A 19,027-nucleotide genomic window follows, 5' to 3' on the forward strand; every position below is an offset into this window, starting at 1 on the left:
CTCTACACCAGTGGTTCTCAACTGGTGGGTCAGACCCAAAAATGGGTCACGCCGCTGTTTCCAGTGGGTCACGAATGTGTGCCAGGAAAAAAATATGCAGCCAAATTGTTTATGATGTTTAAGAGTCCTAAGAGTCCAAACCTATACATTTTTTAGATTTTCTTGTGCTGACAAGAAAATTTTAGTCTTTTTCTCAAGTTTAAACTTATTGATTTCCCTGTCCTGGATAACAAAGTTGTTCTTTTCCAAAACGATTAGGAATTCCCCTGAGAAACTGACAAATTTCTACGCTGTCCTACGGGAAAAATCGCTAACTATAATATGTGCATACTTGTCCTTATGTTGTGCTTTTTGAAGCATGTTTCTTTTGCTCTGTCTTTTTGTTCCATTTATGTGTGGAACTATAACATTTTGGATTAAATTTAAGCAATTGAACATTTTGAATGATTTGGGTTGTGATTTGCCACAAGGAGGTGGTAGTGGGTCCTTATGCCTGGCCAGTTGAGAACCACTACTCTACCCAACATCTGTTCTGCTTCATTATAGGTACCTTCAAATTGAATGTCTATAGCAGCATTATTCAGCCCTGCTCAACCAAAGAGCCAAATTGTAGAAAAATACCTTTGCAAGAGCCACAGTCTAAGTGGTGAAAAGTGGCAAAAATGGGTTAAAGTGGCAATGAAAATAAGTTAAAGGGGGCAAAATAATCAAAAAGGGTGAAAAGGGGGCAAAGTAGGCATAAAAGTTGAAAGGTGGAAAGTGACAAAAATGTGGAGAAAAAGTGGCAGAAAAGGGCAAAAAGTGGTCAAATTTGGGTGAGAAGTAACACAAAAATGAGTTTCAGGTGGCAAAATGATCAAAAAGTGGCAAAAACATGACAAAAAAGTGAGTGAAAGTGATTGAAATGGGGAAAAGGTGGGAGAATGGGCAAAGAAGCAGCAAAGAGTTGCAAAAAAATTGAAAAAAAAGTGGCAAAATGCAGCTAAAATGGGTGAAAAGTGGCAAAAAAGAGCAAAAAACAGGATGAAAGAGTCAAAAACTAGGGGGAAAGTGGCAAAAAAAATGCAAATATTGTCTACAGACAAAAAATAAAGCTTGATAATTAAAGCCTACTGTTCAAGTGTCGGAAACACACTGATTAAAGTGCTTTGCAATGGATAATTTCTGAGGTCATAGTTTCCCCTTTTTTAACGTTTTCTGGGGCCAAAATATTTTAAATCAAGACATAAAAGAGCCACAAATCATCACAATAGAGCCACATGTGGCTCAAGAGCCATACGTTGAGTATCTCTTGTCTATAGTGGCTATATGCAGTTAGTTCCTGTTCTATTATGCATCTTTACTTTCAGTGTTTTTGATCCCATATATTAGCATTTTTTGTAAGTTTTTGCTCAAGTTTATTGATTAAATTAGTTTAGCTTCTCTCTCCCTTTGGTCAAAAATGAAGGACATTTCAAGCATTTTTTTATTCAACTGATATTTTGCTGTTATGGGAATAATTGCAGAAGATAAAATCTTCCTTACAGCCTCCTCCTGAAGTCAATGGCCTCATTCTGTAAAATATTCCTATGGTTTTTCTTAAATTTGTTTTTAAGAAACTTGATAAGAGAAACATATTTGGATCTTTAGCTGCTGATTTTTTTGGATCTGTTTTCTTAAGCTGATAAATGTCCGATGCTAAAAGGCTGAAAGCATGTGCAGATTTCTCCTCATGAGACTGCAGGGCAGTGTGCAAATACAGAAGGAACACAGTAGTGAAAGGAGAAGATGCAAGATGTCAGTAACATCCAAATTAAAATAAACTGTAAAGGCAATCATAATTCTTCAGAAAACACTTGGAAAGATGTAAAGTGAATGTAGTGCTGCTACAACACCAAATTATATTTTTCGCTCCAGTTGTGGATATATCAAATGCTACAAACATTAACAGGATTAAATCTCAGGTTCAGATGGGGCTTCCATCAGAAATGGCATGCATCATGTTGTAAAAAGTAAAAGGATGTGTAAAAAAACAAAAAAGCACATTTATTCTAAAACCTGACTCTTTAAATGATGGAACATAATTTCAACACATTTGCTGATGCATACATACCTGGATGTGAAGGTATTATTTAAAAAAATGTCTGACACTCAAACACATGCTGCATTTATGTATATATTTATAATTTAACATTGCACAATTAAAATCAAACACTCCATGTTTAACTCAGTACTTGACTTTATTTAAGTAATGATTTTTTTAAATATTATTTAATTATTTAAGTGTTGAATTAATAAAAATACAATTCTATAGAATTTAAAATGCTATTTTATTGTGTTGGAGTAAGGTTTCTGTAAACATGTGAAAACACTGAGGTCTACATGTGACTGAATGTTAGATTTATGTCAACCTTTGGAAAGCTTTTTACTCCTTCCTGGCTGGGTTTTATTTGGGCCAATATTTGGACTGATGATGTCATGAGCCCACAGTATGGAATGACCCCGCCTCTCTAACAATACAATATAAAATCACAGAGCAGTTCAGATAGTAGATCGGTCCAGTCTGTTGTTAGCTGATGTCACTGCCTTTATTGAAAGTTAACAGTCAGGTAAATCTGCTCTATTGTTTATCGTGAGGTAAATTTGCCAAATCTACCAGCCACAGTGGTCTATGGGTCATTTAAAGCATCAGAAAAGAGAATTGAGCCTGAAAGCGGACTTCGTCTCTTCTCTGGCACAGAGCCAGGCAGCCGCACTCTGATCATGAGGTCAAGGGGCAGAAAATGGTGTGAGTGCTTTCCTCCATGCAGATTTTAGCATTTTTTTAAATCTGAGAGGATCTCCTGAGTCATATTTCTCCTGAGTGGGCGTGGCTTCAGCTCATTCAACAGATGCGCCCACACCATCCTTGTTTTTTTGTGATTTTGAAGCTTAATTTTATAAACTTAGAGATGTTTTAGTTGACTGAAATTACTACTAATATGTACATGTTGTTTCAGATGGGTCCAATCCATACACCCTGAAACTGTGTTTCTCCACCTCATCTCATCTATAAAAGAGGAAGAGCACTGGAAAATCTGCTGAGCCTGACGACGGCTGACCTCTGATCTGAGAGGGAGCGAGGGACCATGAGAGACAGACACAAAGATGAGTGAAGGTGTAACAAAGAAAAGCAAGTATGAAAGAACTAGTGAAGGAGAAAGATAAGAAGAGTTGTTAAAGAAGAAGAAAGGAGGAGAAAGAAGACTGTATCAGTGTCTCCAAACCGAACATAACACGCACCCTTCATCCCACTCTCCAATCACAACGTACCAGGCTGACAGACTGAAAGCTGAAGAACTGAGACTCTTTGTAATGTGTTTACATTTTCAGGGAGAGGGGTCCACTATTGGTGGAGATTATAATGCGGTGACCTCCCAGAAGTAATCACTGGGGAACCGGTCTTGAGTCTGGAGACAGAGACTCTGATGGACTCGTTTTAGTCTCAGCCACCAGTCAAATCAAATCATTATCTCTGTGCATGGCACAAATAGACAAATCTAATGTGTTGTTTTGAATTTACTGTTAATATGTGTGAGTTTGAACCCTGGTCAAGGCTTTTGGTCTGTAAGAAGTGGGACCTACAAAGACGAGAGTGTCGCTCCGCTCTTTTATGAAGCACTTTAGCTGAGAGTGACATATCCCAGATGCCGTCCGGATCCTTAGTTTGCATTGGATATTTCTGGTTCCTAGAAGGAGACTAAACTTGTTTGCAACCCTCTAACCTAACTGGGTGCTGGCATAAGGTCACATTTTTCAGCCAACGCATCAGTGTGGGAAACTTACATGATTTTGATTTATATGTTGAAGTGTACAAATCCTTTTGTTTGAAAACAAGCAACTGTTTTTATTTCTCATCACCACCACCTATTTTATCCCAGCCAAAAGAACGATCAGACTCAGAAGGGCAGGTTGTCATGACTTTTAATTTGCACATTTGTTGCTCTCAGAGGACAGCCTCTCTTTATTTCATTATCTTGCCTTAAGTGCCAACGTAATACCAAAACATTCATTTTGCATGTATGTTTTAGGTGGTAGATTTTTCTTTACAGCTGCACAGTTTTATTCATGTATCTAAAGAGGACAACGAACGCCACTTCAGAGATTTTTCAGCCCTGCCTAGAACAAGGATAAGCAAGGTTTCTCAGTTATAATGTTAATCTAAAGGGGCTGCTAACTGGATATTTAACTTTGAGGCTTCTTGTTTGACTACAAAAGTACCACATGTTATTTGCAGAATACATACATGCAGTGTAGTGACGGTTATTGAGGGTGAGGTTAAGATAAAAGGGTAATCCTTGCACTAAACTTACTGATAGTTTGAGCATTTCATTCAGCACTATGTTATTTTTAAAAGGTCTATCTTCAAGGTCTTTGGACAAACTTTATTGACTTGAGAATTTAACTGTTTTATCTTCTGTTATTGTCTATATATAGGAATGCTATAGTATATTATAAATATCCAATAGTGTAATGTAACTGGTAAGGTTACTGTGATTTTAACTTATTTAGCATTCCCCTCAGTTTTCATAATGATAAAATCCATGCTGGTTCTCTGTCACTTAGTGTGGTTTAAGTATGTTTCTTTTATTTAATTTAAGGTTCAGGTTATGCTATGCCTGCGATGAGATTTTAAAGGTCACATATTTTACCCTTTTAAGACAAGTTTATATCGATCTCAGAGGTCCCCCAAAATATGCCTGTGAAGTCTGTTGCTGAAAAACCACTCCAGTATTGGATTTTTAAAATGATTTTTGCGTAATATGTGACCTTTAAGATTTGTCCAAATTTTCAGAACGGTCAGCAGAATATCAAAAACACAGCCTCTCAACATGATGCCAACAGATTTGTGTCACTTTAGCGTTTCACTGATAAAAAATATGGAGCTGCTGAGTAACCAGCCGATGTTCCAGTCCACACAGGCACGCTCAAACTTCATTTTTAAAGACAGGTGCATTAGGAGATATATTGCAGTAGTTTAAAACAACAACAGCGGTTCATGTGGGGGCGTAGAGGTTTCCTCTGCATCATTCTGCTCTTTGCTAATTCCAGGTTTTCACTTTGTATGGCTGACCAGCTGCAACCTGTCTGCATGATTCTTCCCCCAGTCAGTGGACATCATTATTTGTTGTTGATGGAATAGAAATATACCATTTGCTGAATCAGATTACTTCCTGTCATTACTGTTAAGATACTGCTTGTTGATTTGTTTAGATCAAAAACAGAGCCATCTATCCGTGACAAGTCAAGCACCTGAATATGAGCTTGGGCTCAGCATGATTTAATGGCGTCTGTCTGTGAAAACAGTCAGTGTGCCAGAAGCTTTGGCTAAACAGGTGGATCTGACTCATCAGCTTTGCAGCATTGCTTTTAGATCTTGTAAGGTGGATTTTTTTATCCTAGCTTCCTTGATATCATGTTATTTTTTTCACAGTTTGGACGGTACATGATGAGGGAAGCAGTGAGCTTTGTTTGCACATTTACTGCAAATTAAGTATAGATATGAGACAGTTTTAAACTAAATCTATGATAGAATGCACATATACTCTCTGACTAGTATGTCAACAGAAGAACGAGGAGGTAGAACAGATACATTTTTGGTCCTTTAATAAAGTCGATGTCATTTCTGCCCGAGAATTTTATTTAAATATAAATAAATACCTATTTGCACTGCGCATGAAAACCACTGAAATTGCATTCTCCTTGAGGACATTTTGGTTTGTCATATAAAAAACATATTCATTTTTTTCCTACAATATACAGCTCTTGTACTTATTACTCCTATGGGACTTTTTTGTGACTTTGCAGAAAAAAAAAAAAGTATGACTAGATACCTTAACAGAAGCTTAACAGGCTTCTTTAAGGTCATTGCTTTAGTGAAGTGCAGTGACTTGCATATTGTCTCTGTTTAATGTATTTCATGTAGGATTTACATGTTTTTGCCTTTTTGTTTTTATTCCAGGATTCATCACACTTGTGAATTAAGGCATGCCTTTTTGTAAATAATCTGTTAATATAGGATGTGAAGTGTTTGGACTAATGAATCTCATGTAGTGAAGTTAAATTAATGCTTACCTTGATGTTGTTTTGTACATCTCTTACATCGCTGGAATCGTATTGTATTTCTAAAAAAGGTTTAAGTTTTATTTATTGTTTTTTTAAAGTTTTTTTTTTTTTTTTGAGAATCAATCAGGTTGATAAATGAGCTCTGATGTAATTCTGAAGCTGACATGAGTTTTCTATTTGTAGGACTGGTTACTGTATGATAAAGATTTATGAATATCCTATGATTTAAGATTGTTAAGATTTAATGTTGTTAATAGTAATCAATGAGAGAACATACAAAGAAGTATATTGTCCATTCATTTAAGAATCTTTGTGGTTGTAACTTAAATGTACATGTTCAAATGAATAAATTCAGGTTTGGGGCTGTAAAGGCAGCTACACACAAATCAACAAACACATGTGCTTGTTTATTTCACCATTTTGAATGGCACGTTTATTTAAAAAAATATTTAGGACTACATGAAGCAGGAGTTTTCCTGTTGTCGCTGGACTTAACATAATTACTAACATTGTGAGCCAGGAAAAGAGGAGAGTTGTCCTGCAACTGAGCCGACATCATTATTATAGTATCAAAAATACTAATATAAAGCGTGCTGTTAAAATTGGAGAAATGGAAAGTGGGGTGAAACAGGGCTGCAGTCTCAGCCCCATCCTGTTTGATATTTACATCGATGACTTAGCTAACTCTCTGGAACTATCAGACACACCTGTGTCACCCTCTCTGACTCGGACATTAAATTTCTCCTGTTTGCGGATGATCTGATCCTGCTGGCTCCATCCAAGGAGGCGTTAACAGCTACTTAATCATCTGCAAAACTTCTGCCAGACCTGGGCCAATCTGCCGGAGCAGATTTTACTGCCTCATTTTTTTGTGATTTTGAAGCTTAATTTTATAAACTTAGAGATGTTTTAGTTGACTGAAATTTGACCTGGGGGTTCACAGCACAGTGACCTATAATAAAATAAACTAAATGCAGACTTATTATCAATTTACTGGGCCTTTAATGTTTCACGTTTGAGTGCAAAAGTAAGCTTTTTTTCCTCCTCTCATTCAAATCTTCATAGGAGTTCTCTGGAGGGTTTTTTAGATTTTACGTTAGTTTTTTTTTTTTTTTTTGATCACAGAGAATAAAACTTTGATGAATGTCATAATCTGCTCTCAACTGTATTAGAGGCTCTTATAAACAAACGGGTTCTTAAGAACTGTTGATGAATGAGGTCCAATGAATTTTTGGACATGAGCCAGAGTAAAGGGAGGAGTTTGCAAATGGCCTGCCAGTTTTAGGGTGTCTTGTTGTGTTTCATTGTTGTTGTACAAGCACAAGTACAAACAAGATGTTCACAAATGTTCAATTACCAAACAGAATCTTGCTCCAAATCATTAGATCAATAATCGAACCAATGTTACTCTATGTTTGTGAAGTGTGGGGTCCTCTTGCAAATCTAAATGGTGACAGATGGGACAAACACCCCATAAAGGCCCTGCATACAGACATCTGTATGAGTTTTCTCAGGGTTCACAGAAACACCATGAACAATGGGTGCAGAGCAGAGTTAGACCAATTTCCACTTTTAATCCCCGTCCAAAAAAGAGCCATCACATTTTACAAACCCCTAAAAACCAGTGAGCCCAGCTCCGACCATCACAAAGTTCTACTTTACTTTTACTGGAGAAGACCCCCCTCAGCCAGCTGATCCTGAGGCTCAGCTTACCTCACAGTACCAGGCCTCAGGACCGCCCTGACACCATCCCAACCAATCAGATTCAGAGAGAGAAAAGAAAATTACATTAACATGCACAGCAAGGACTCAAAGTAAACTCCAGACAGTACACTGTAGCAGTGAGTACAGACTCAGTGATCACCATCTGAACATTGAGACAGGTAGACACAGACACACCTGAGAGAGAGGGCAGATTGTGTCAGGTCTGTACACAGAAGCAGGTAGAGACAGAAACACACAGAACACAGAAAAAAATCCTGAGTACAGCTGCTTGGTCTTAACACACCTCAACTGTGTGAACTTTTACCTACCGTATATAACAGGGATGTCATAACTTTTTCCACTGAGGGCCACATCCAGAAATATATAAGAATGGCGGGGCCACTTGGCACCATGGGTCTTGAATAAGCCTGTCTGTTGACCCTAGTAGGCAGTTATGCTGGGCAATTAATATAGTTTCAATAAAAGTTTAAACTTCCTACAATTATGAAAAGAAGATATTGGTGATTAAGTGATCTTTGACATGTTCCTGGCAGAGCTAAAAAATATGCAGACAGCCATTGGTTATCAAAGATAGGCATAAAGACCTCAAAAAGTGCTTTTGTTGTGGTTTCAGCTGGATTTATACAGTTGTACATTCTAACAGGTTCATATAAATACAGACAGAATTTGAGTCAGTTATTGTTTTTAAAAAAGTTAAGTAAAAATACTCAATTTTGAGATGTGACAGAAAAAGACAAATGACTTTACTTTTGTCATATTATTTATTTCAATCCTTTGATTCCGTTTTATCCATCCAATTTATTCTGTTCTTCATTATACAAGTCGAATTTCTTCTCATTTTGGTTCAATTTGATCCTTGTTCGAACTAAATTGTAAAATGAACAGTTTTGAATGTCATTTCCCTCCGCAACATATATATTTTTTAACTGTTAACAGAACAGATGGAGAGTACTGTACATAATATGTGTACCTAGAAGACAAAACTCAGGGTGAATAATCGCTATACTGCGCCGGCGCGTTCGCTCCCGCCCAACCAACATGGCAGCCTCCTGCTTTCTTATTGGAGGTTTTAAAAAACATAGCACGAGCTCATTGGTCTGTTTTAAACTGTTGCTGTACTGTGGACAATTCAAATGAGTTTGTCAGCATTCCAGCGGCAGTCCTTGAACACAGAGCCCAACGAAACAGCACAAGGGACAGTCAGGTACTGTTTATTCTATTTTACACACTTTGTAATATGAATTATTTTATCAGTCAGGTAAGGTAATGGTTTTACCAGCCAGAGGAAAATGGTTCAACGGCTAATTTTTAGGCACTAAAAAAGACTGATTCAAAAAGTAGCTCGCTTAAGCTAACGTTGCTGACCTTAACGTGATAGCTGTACTTCAAGATATCGGAAAACTTGCACGATATATCTTTACTATTAATTCTCTTTTACGTTGCTAACAGCTGTAGGAAATAAAACCTTGATGCTAAAACGTTTAAAGTGATCTTGCGTCTGTCTTGCAGTGTAAAAAAACCCCCGCACCGTTATAACGTCAGCGTTAGATTTTCACAAGGTTAAACGGCTCTGTGCTGACATTTGAATAACAGGATCAAACGGAAGTTACACGATGGGTACACTTGAAACTTTAAAGGTTTTTAACTTTCACAGTTTTGAGACCACATTGTGGATCGTAAGTAAGAGAGAAACTTTTTTCTCCAAACGTTAATGTTCTATTTATTAAACGGGATGCTAAGTTGAATTGATTCTGAAGAATAAACAGCTTCTGTTGTTGAATTGTTAACTTAATGTATTTTTTCTTTTCAGGCTATAATGGAAGACTATTTGAAAATAGAAAAAATTGGAGAAGGTTTGTAATGTTCCTTTATAATTGTGCTACATTTCTACCAGTGTGATGCAGCCCATGTAGTGGGATATACTGCCTTTATTGTAACATAGTTACATCAGAATGTCCTTAGGATCCTTACATTGTCAGCTGTGGTACTTTAATTTGCAGCATAATGGTTAAGAAGTTAGATTTCTGTTTATTTCTGAAAAACATGATTATATTTACTCTGGTACCTTGTTTTTACAGGTACCTATGGCGTGGTCTATAAAGGCAGGCACAAGGCCACAGGACAGGTTGTGGCTATGAAGAAGATCCGTCTGGAGAGTGAGGAGGAGGGGGTCCCCAGCACTGCTGTTAGAGAGGTGTCTCTGCTTCAGGAGCTAAAGCACCCAAATGTTGTACGGTACGATTGGTTTGTGCAGAGTTTTTTATGTCATCAGCAACATTTTTCAGCTGAAATGGGTCTGGAACAGAATGCTTATGAAATTTACAGACTAGTGGAGGTAACACATCCCGGTGAAATGGCCTGTGCCAAAATTGGAAAGTGGCCGGAGGCGTTCCACTTTGGGTCTATGGGCAAAACTTGAATGAGCTTTATGTCGCTTTAAGCCACTGCTGTAAATCTACCTTACAGATCTTAGCATTGATCAAAAATAAAACAACCAATTGATTTTAAAATAGACCTGAGCTTACAAATCACATTAGGCCTTACCATACTGTTAGTTATAGCTTGTTTCAACCAGTTCGGTGCAGCACGGCATGCATTTTTTTGTGTTTCCATAGGGCAAAAATTGGAAAGGCTCCCAAAAAACCAACCCATACCGTCCCACTTTTTGGCATCGTTCCGTAGGGGTACCAATCTTACCTATCCGTACCAAAAAGGTGGAGCTACACACACAACAATAGGGGGTTGCACTGACATCACGTCAGTTCTCGACACAGCTGCTCGGCTGTTCGCCTCCGGCTGGAAAACACGGAAGTCTGCTCTGTGAGGAGCAGGCGAAAACGGGAGAAAAATGGACTGATATCTGCTTAAATCGGAAATATTTGGACTCAACGGAGATCCAAACTGTTTCTTAGTCTATGGATATTGATATCTGGCACAAATCAAGTGTCCTGACGTTAATCTGGACCTGAATCTTCAGGCTGCAGCCTATTCTGAAACGAGATCAGTGCAACCCAGATTTCTGACTTAATCTAGCTTGATTTTAACACCAGCTGAACTTTTACCGTATTTTTAATGTGGCGAATTCTCATAGTACAGCTCTAGGCCAGGCCCTGTGTGAAAAAGAAAAAGCCCCCTAAAAAGCAGGGTAATGATCCAAAACATTCTAGCAAGTCCACCCATAAATAACCTGAAAAATCAGTGAGGTTTTGGAGTAGCCTTGTCAAAGTTCAGACTTTAATTTGATTGAGATGCCATGGCACTACCTTAATCAAGCTGTTCATGCTGGAAAACCCACCAATGTGGTGGAAATAACACATTTCTGCAAAGAACAGTGGGCCAGATTCCTCCACAGGGGCGTAAAAGACTTGTTGCTAGTGCCGCCACAGGTGGAACAACCAGTTATTATGTTTAGGAGGCATTTACTTTTTCACAAAGGGCCAGATAGGTTTGGAGGGCTTTTCTCTCTTAATAGATGAAATCATCATTTAAAAGCTGCATTTTGTGGTTTCTGTGGTTATCTTTGTCAAATATTTAAATTTGTTTGAAGATCTGAAACATCTAAGTGTGGTAAATATGCAACAAAAGAAGTCAGGCTCTGTATTTGAAGCCAGCCGGTTCATTGACAAAAAAGTGTTAATGGTTGTATACATGTCTTCTTTATGTGGTTTATTTAGTTTGAAAATTAAACATCAACAGCAGTTTGCAGATCCCAGGCTGGAGCATGTTTTCATTCCACATACAGTGTGAACATCAATCTGATCTCTTCACTTACATTGTGTCTGTTAAGGGGAATAATGAGTGTCATGAGGATTGTATGCATTAATTTCTTGTAAACTTACTCAGTTACTTGTGTTTATCCCAGACTCTTAGATGTCCTGATGCAGGAATCTCGTCTTTACCTGATTTTTGAATTCCTTTCCATGGACCTGAAGAAGTACTTAGATACGATTCCCAATGGACAGTTCATGGATCCAATGCTGGTCAAGGTAAATATGTGTGAAAAATAGAGGTGTAAAATCACCTGTTTCATTATGGTAGCTACATATATCAGTATTTTGGACATCATCAGAAAATCTGCCACGATACGATCCAATTTGATATGGGGCCTACAATAAATATCGGGCTTTTTTAATGGACAAATTTCACACAGTTATAGAAAAAATGTTTCTGCCATTTAATTACTGACAGGTCTCTGTATTTAATTCAAAAATTCTTTAACAAAAAGAAAAAAGACCTGGGTTTTAATACAGATACATTTTTAAATGTAGAAAATGTTGTTTAATTACTTAAAATTGAGGGCCCTGATTACCTTTGTATTATGGACATTTGTGTTAGAACATGTTGATTTTAAAACAGCACTTTTCAAGTACTGGACATCTACTCTGAAAGGCGTATCACACCTTTAAATAGTCTGAATTGTTACATAAAGTGGAAGCAGTCAACTCTTACTTGACCCCCTGGAGTGATTGACAGAGGTGGGCTTCAGTACAGGATGGCCCCTGGTGCAAAGGCATGGTTCTGCAACGTGGACATCATGTGCGATCAATGCAAATTGAATCTTTTTGCATGACAGACAAATCTAGGGGTGTTAGAGGTCTGTATTTGACTAAAATGACTTAAAATATGACACAAAGTTAGTAAAATTAGTCTTGTTTTTCATTGTGCTGACTCTGAGGCTGCACTTTTTGTAAACTCAATGTGTGTTATATTGTGAGGTGATGATGTATGTACAAGAGGTTACCATTCTCCAGTTGTACCAGGAATAATGTGAGTGGAGGACTGGGGAGTAGGGATGTATGATATTGGATATTTTTGCCGATATGCTGATATTTACAGATTAATTTATCGGTATTCAGATATTTATTTTAGACCAAAAACTGCATTCATTTAAACATAAAATGTATAAAGATAAAAAAGAAATAAACTTAAGCACTTGAAACACACTTTGAAGTTAACAGACAGAGAATGGACAAAGAAAAAGACCTCAACTAACATAGGCCTGTTGGTCCAGACTAAAACTTTACAAACTTAGAGGTACAAATGGCAAAAATTCACAGTCAATATATGTAGATATTCACAGCCAAAATAACGGTTTTAAATATCGGCAGAAATTTTGATATCTGTCAATACCAGTAACTGCCTTCTTAAGCTATTATCTACTGATATCGATATCAGGGTGATAGAATTGTGCATCCCTACTGGAGAGATGCACAGTATAGATAAGCCTAATATGAGTACGCCCTAGAACAGTGGTTCTAAACGGGTTCCAATGGGTGCCAGGAAAAAATCGTCTGTGTTTGGAAGCCCTGAGTGGATGTATGGTACATTCATAGATATATTTTTTAGGGTTTCCTATGATAAGTAAATTTTATTATTTGTTGAAAGTTCTTTTCACTTATCTCCTTTTTTTAGGATAAAAAAGCTGGTTTTCCCAAAGATAATGTGGAAATTCCTTGAGAAATGACCAGAATTTCATGCTGTCTTGGAAAAATTGAGTAAAATAAGATACTTGCATGCCCTTTTGCAATAATGGGCTTTTTAAATATGCTGGTTTTGTCCATTTTCAATTATATTTTGTTCCATTTAGGGTCCAAACTGCAACATTTTTCATTAAATAAATTCAAACAGTTGGAGATTTTTTAAAAAATTGGGTGATGATTTCTCTTGAGAAGGTGGTAGTTGGTCCTGATGTCCAACCAGATGAGAACCACTGCCTTAAAATGTCTTCATGTCCTGTAGAATTAGGAAGGCCATTCAGCTGAAGTCCTAGCCCAAACCCTTGAGAGTAACCCAAGACCAGTGTCCCTGAATGTAATATTGGGCAAAACTTGATAAGCCCTTTATAATATTTTTAATAGATCACGGTGAATAATGTTCAAGGTGCTTTGGATAGAAGGGGGGATATTTTTGAGTACTGTTAACACTCTCTTTCTAAAGCCCAGCATGCAATGAAATCTATCGCACTGATCAAAATTTAACTGAAATGCAAACTATGGCAAAGTACAACTTCTGTCCCTTTCTTTGTGAGTCTTCTAAAATTAAAAGGTTTTCATGAAATTAAAAGTTATTTAGGAAAAGAGCATGAATCTTTCGTTAGATTCACGCTCTGTTTACTTTAAGCTGTCCATTGAAAATTTCACATTTGTTTATTGATCTCCACTGTCCACCTCCTTTCAGAGCTACCTGTACCAGATCTTGGAGGGCATCTACTTTTGTCACTGTCGTCGAGTCCTCCACCGGGACCTGAAACCCCAGAACCTCCTGATTGACAATAAAGGAGTCATCAAACTGGCTGACTTTGGTCTGGCACGGGCCTTTGGTGTTCCTGTCAGGGTCTACACCCATGAGGTGAGAGTCTATTTACACTCCATGGAGACTGATGGACCAAAACGACTGCATTGACAGGAGTCTCAGATGTAGAATATGGCCAACCAAAGTGACATGTAAAAGAGAGACAACAACAGAAAGCTTTTATAAAGACCACAGGGCTGAACGAGTTCTGCTGTGTCCTCAGGTTGTAACTCTTTGGTACCGGGCTCCAGAAGTCCTCCTGGGGTCACCGAGATACTCAACCCCTGTCGATGTGTGGAGCACAGGGACCATCTTTGCTGAGATGGCCACAAAGAAGCCTCTGTTCCATGGGGACTCAGAGATAGACCAGCTCTTCAGGATCTTCAGGTGACTGCCGAATCCATAGTTAAATTTTAATGCATCTAGTGGGATACTCTACACATGTATTCTTTCTTTCTAACCTTTATTTAACCAGATGAAAAACCCATTGAGATCGAGATCTCTTTTACAAGGGCGACCTGGCCAAGAGGTCAGCAGCACACGTCATAATAAATACATTTCAATGACAGATTACAAAAACAAGTTAAATTAGACAATACATTGGAAAGTGCATAGGTAAATTGCAGATAAAGTGCTGGGAGAATAACTCACAGTAACAAATTTATAAACACAGGCACTGTTCCATGGTCTCGTGTTGTCTGCCATTTAAGACAGAACGAAAAGTCCCAAGTGAAATGAGTTCAGACAATTTCAACTCAGACTGGAGAGTATTCCATTCAGAGGGAGCAGCAAAACAGAATGCTCTTTTCCCTATTTTAGTTCTTACATGAGGAACAAGCAGGTGAACAATATTGCGAAAACGCAAGGCATAATGGCTTTCAGATCTCTGAAGGAGAGTAGATAAATAGAAAGGAACCAAGCCGAGAAGAGCCTTATAAATCAGAGTCATCCGGTGAGTGTACCTGCGAGCACTCAGAGAAGGCCATCCAGATTTGGCATAGAGCTCGCAGTGATGAGTGAGACGACTACACCCAGTGACAAACCTTAGAGCACAGTGGTAAACAGTATTCAAGGACACAGGTATGACTGTGAATTAGTGATATAATTTATTTAGAGAAGGTAACTGCATTTAAAGAGTAACCAAACCCTCAGTGCCTTTCATCAGCTGAAACGTATGTGTTTTCAGAGGTGTTGTTGATCATTGACGGCCCAAATCAGGACATATGAGTACAAAGTATTGAAATTCAACATGTTTTGTTGAAATATGCATAATGTGACTGATGTTTTCTATCAGCTGCTCTAGAGGTAGGTGATGTATGTGGTGCCAGCTTTCAGCACCAACTCCCTTATGGACGTTTGCTGTCTCAGCACTCGCTGTCTGTGCCAACAGTTCAAACTGATATGACTCCTGGCACCAGAATTATGGCCACAGGAGACTTTGGAGGAGAGGAGTTCTCTGCTTCAAACAATATATCTGTCACTCAAACGCACAGTATGTAAAATTCTGTTACCACGGGCTCTCAGCCAAAACAATAAAACACCTTGGCGAGTATAAATAATAATAATTGTTTTGTATTGAGGACTCTGTTCAATAAAATTGGCGCCTCATTAATAGGGCTGAGGGTGGGTGTATCTATTCGCCTTGTCTGTGTTGATATGTTGACTCTCTAAAGGCATTATTGAAATTCCAGAGTAGATCCACTTCTGACAAAACTCTGCAGTTTAGTCACTTTGCTACCTTCATGTCTCCTGTGTGTGTGGGTGGGTGTGGGTGGGTGGGTGTGTGTGTGCTTAGTAGTGCAAAGTTCTTTGCAGTGAACCCGTTTGAATCATCTCTGTGTTTCTGCTTTTACTAGGACCCTCGGGACCCCAAACAATGACGTGTGGCCTGATGTTGAAAGTCTGCCCGACTACAAAAACACATTCCCTAAATGGAAATGTGGCAACCTGTCATCAATGGTGAAAAACCTAGATAAGAACGGCCTGGATCTCCTGGCGGTAAGAACTAGGACAGCTAATTTTTCAACACCATAGGTCCTACTAGGGATGTTCCTAGGCGAATAATTTCCCATCCAATTAGACACAAATTCTAATTCTGTTTAGCTTACTAGTCTAAAATCAAGTACATTATGTAAATCAACTTAACATTGTACCAGTGAACCACCTCCACGCCTTAGCGATGCAAAGTTAGTCTACAGAATGTAGCTAACATTGGCAGTGATAGGAGCTTCAACCCTCTTTGCAGGTTATTGTCCACATTCCTGTTCTAAATATCGTCACTCAGTGCTGAGTATAACCCGACAGCCTCTTGACAACTATATTTGTGTCATGTAGATCAAAATAGTGCTTATCAGTGCAGTTCCCACATGATGCTGTCTGTGCTAACAGTTAGTGGTTGTTTGTATTGGAGTGAAGAGCTTTGTGACAGTGAGACAGCAGTCATTAAGAATAAATACTAGTGGTGTGTGGCTTTTACTGTTTATTTGGAGCATTTGGCGAGGATTATGGGCCTGAACTGATAAAAAATGTTAATAATTAGTTTAAGTGATTTGTTATTCTGGTACAACTACAAAGAAATCCAACTTAGGCCATTAAGCTAATCGAATCATAGATTCTTACATTTCTGAGACTGGTCCGCAGACTGGTCTGCCCTAATAACATTTGCCCAAATGTTATTAGGGCAATAACATTTGTTTATGGATAAAGCCAAGGGGTTAGGCTTTCTGAAGTCTTTTTATTTCACGTCTACCTGCTGCTGAGGCTAAGAAATAAGGATATCAGTAAATGTTGAACTTCTGTACTCTTTTGTAGGAAACCCTGTAGTTTTTGGATGCCATTATCAATCAGTACTTAGGTGTGAGAAGTTTTATAGGCAGCTGAAGTCAGTATAAACACATCCATTTCTAGTTTATTCAGATTTTACCTCAGCAGTAAATTGTAATCATTGACAGTTGGCTCTTTTGTGAAGAATTAACTTATTTAAAGTGTATTTATATATCCTACCTGTATGATGTATTAGACCTGATAAGCAAGTCTAAATATCGATTCTGCCTGGATGCACTGATGCTGATACCCCCTTTTCTTAGACCAAGTTTAAGTACAAGTTGTTCTTAAACTTGGTCTGAGACTCGCCAATACAGAGTACCGATGTTTGTACTTGGTTAAACAGGAATATCTAGTAAAAATAAAACAAACTTTCTCAATAGTTCTAAGAACTCTAACCCATTCTCTTGATAACAAAGCAGTGCATAGTCTGGGGTCTCCTCCATGTTTGCATCCTCATTTGTGTTAAAATATTTTCAAACTGCAGGCAATGCTTTAACATGCCAATAGTAGGAGGCTAACGGCGTGCTGTAAAACTATCGAGTGCAGAATCTGCAATGTTTTTAGACTACAAATACTTAGGGTTGACACCAGCATGGATACTTGATACTGGTACCAGTATTGGTTCCTCCTTATTAGACACTGGGCATTCAGCCAGCTCCATATTTTACTGGTTCAGAGTATGGAACATTTAAACTCAGGTTAGATGAAAAGGGTCCTTAAGCATAATCCCCACATAATCTTACACACAGCCTCCTCACCCAACTGTAGTTTTTGTGTATTGCTCATGTTGGTTAGAGACTTCAGGCTGTCACTTACTGTTAAACAAAGATGCTAAAAACTGGTGTTCTGCATTTAAGACCTAATTTCCTTCCCTTCTTTCTCTGCTGTAGAAAATGTTGACCTACAATCCTCCCAAAAGGGTGTCTGCGCGTGAGGCCATGACGCACCCTTACTTTGACGACTTGGACAAATCCACACTTCCTGCTGCTAATATCAACAAAATCTAAGAAAACTGACTTTACAGACAAATCCGTTCATACCCATTGTGAATTACCATTCTGTAAATACTTGTGTGTGTAAAAATGTATACATCTAGTAATAATCTATCAACATTGTCTTTTCAATAAACCCGCACTTTCTGTCTCAGAAATATCAGCCCTTTGTTTTTTCTTTTTTCTCTAAATCTTTTACAGAAAAGGACTTGTCATTGCAGTCCCTGCTTTACTGAGAAATCTATTACTACTGTACCTGCTGAATATAATTGAATTTTTTTAACATAAAATCCAGCCTCTGATCCGAGATCGTGTATGGAGTTTAGCAGTTTCAGTGTTTAATGCATGTTGGACCTGCTTTTAAGAAAATGTTCTAAGTGCCGGTCTACAATCAGACAAAATATTTTTCTGTCTTTAAAGGCATGAAAAAAGGAGGGCACATAGAACCCCAGAAAAATGTCTGATGCACAAAGGACTTTGCTATTTGGTTTAATAAGGATTACAAAATTGAAATGAACACAGAAGGAAATATTTTAAATGAAGGTAACATTATAAACTTAATGAAAAACATGGAATGTAGTCTGATTTTTTTTTCTGACATGATCTTTTCATGATGATATGCCAGCTTTTTCCCTGCTTTATAAAGGTGCATATCAGTAAATTAGAATACCATCAGAAAGTTGATTTATTTGGGTCTGGATCTGTCTGTACATGGTGGTGCTTGAAGCACTGACTCCAGCCTCAGTCCACTCTTTGTGAAGCTCCCCCACATTCTTGAATGGGCTTCGTTTCACAATCCTCTCAAGGCTGCAGTTATCCCTGCTGTTGGTGCACCTTTTTTAACCACATTTTTTCCTTCCATTCACCTTTCCATCAGCATACTTGGATACAGCACTCTGAACAGCCAGCCTCTTTAGCAGTGACCTTCTGTGTCTTCCCCTCCTTGTGCAGGATGTCAGTGATCGTCTTCTGGACATCTGTCAAGTCTGCAGTCTTCCCATGATTGTGTAGCCACTGACCCAGACTGAGAGACCATTTAAAGGCTCAGGAAACCTTTGCAGGTGTTTGGAGTTGATCAGCTGATTAGAGTGTGACACCATGAGTCTCCA

At 38.2% G+C, this 19,027-nt stretch overlaps 2 protein-coding genes across 2 annotated transcripts in view; both read left to right on the plus strand.

The window, feature by feature from the left end:
- Nucleotides 1-6,463, plus strand: part of LOC121511039 (heterogeneous nuclear ribonucleoprotein L-like) — a 66,200-nt gene extending 59,737 nt beyond the window's left edge. Inside the window, exon 15 of the mRNA XM_041789532.1 lies at nt 2,979-6,463. Within this exon, the coding sequence (XP_041645466.1) occupies nt 2,979-3,034 (56 nt within the window). The 3' untranslated portion in view covers nt 3,035-6,463. The remainder of the gene's footprint in view (nt 1-2,978) is intronic.
- A 2,474-nt stretch (nt 6,464-8,937) lies between these two features.
- Nucleotides 8,938-18,076, plus strand: cdk1 (cyclin-dependent kinase 1). Its single transcript, XM_041789584.1, has 8 exons — nt 8,938-9,013; nt 9,620-9,662; nt 9,888-10,044; nt 11,672-11,795; nt 13,987-14,157; nt 14,324-14,487; nt 15,957-16,098; nt 17,817-18,076. The coding sequence occupies exons 2-8, from the start codon at nt 9,626-9,628 to the stop codon at nt 17,931-17,933; spliced, it is 912 nt and encodes a 303-aa protein (XP_041645518.1). The 5' UTR covers nt 8,938-9,013; nt 9,620-9,625; the 3' UTR covers nt 17,934-18,076.
- The last annotated feature ends 951 nt before the right edge of the window (nt 18,077-19,027 follow it).

The sequence above is a fragment of the Cheilinus undulatus genome, linkage group 6, assembly GCF_018320785.1.
Source record: "Cheilinus undulatus linkage group 6, ASM1832078v1, whole genome shotgun sequence".
Lineage (NCBI taxonomy): Eukaryota > Metazoa > Chordata > Actinopteri > Labriformes > Labridae > Cheilinus > Cheilinus undulatus.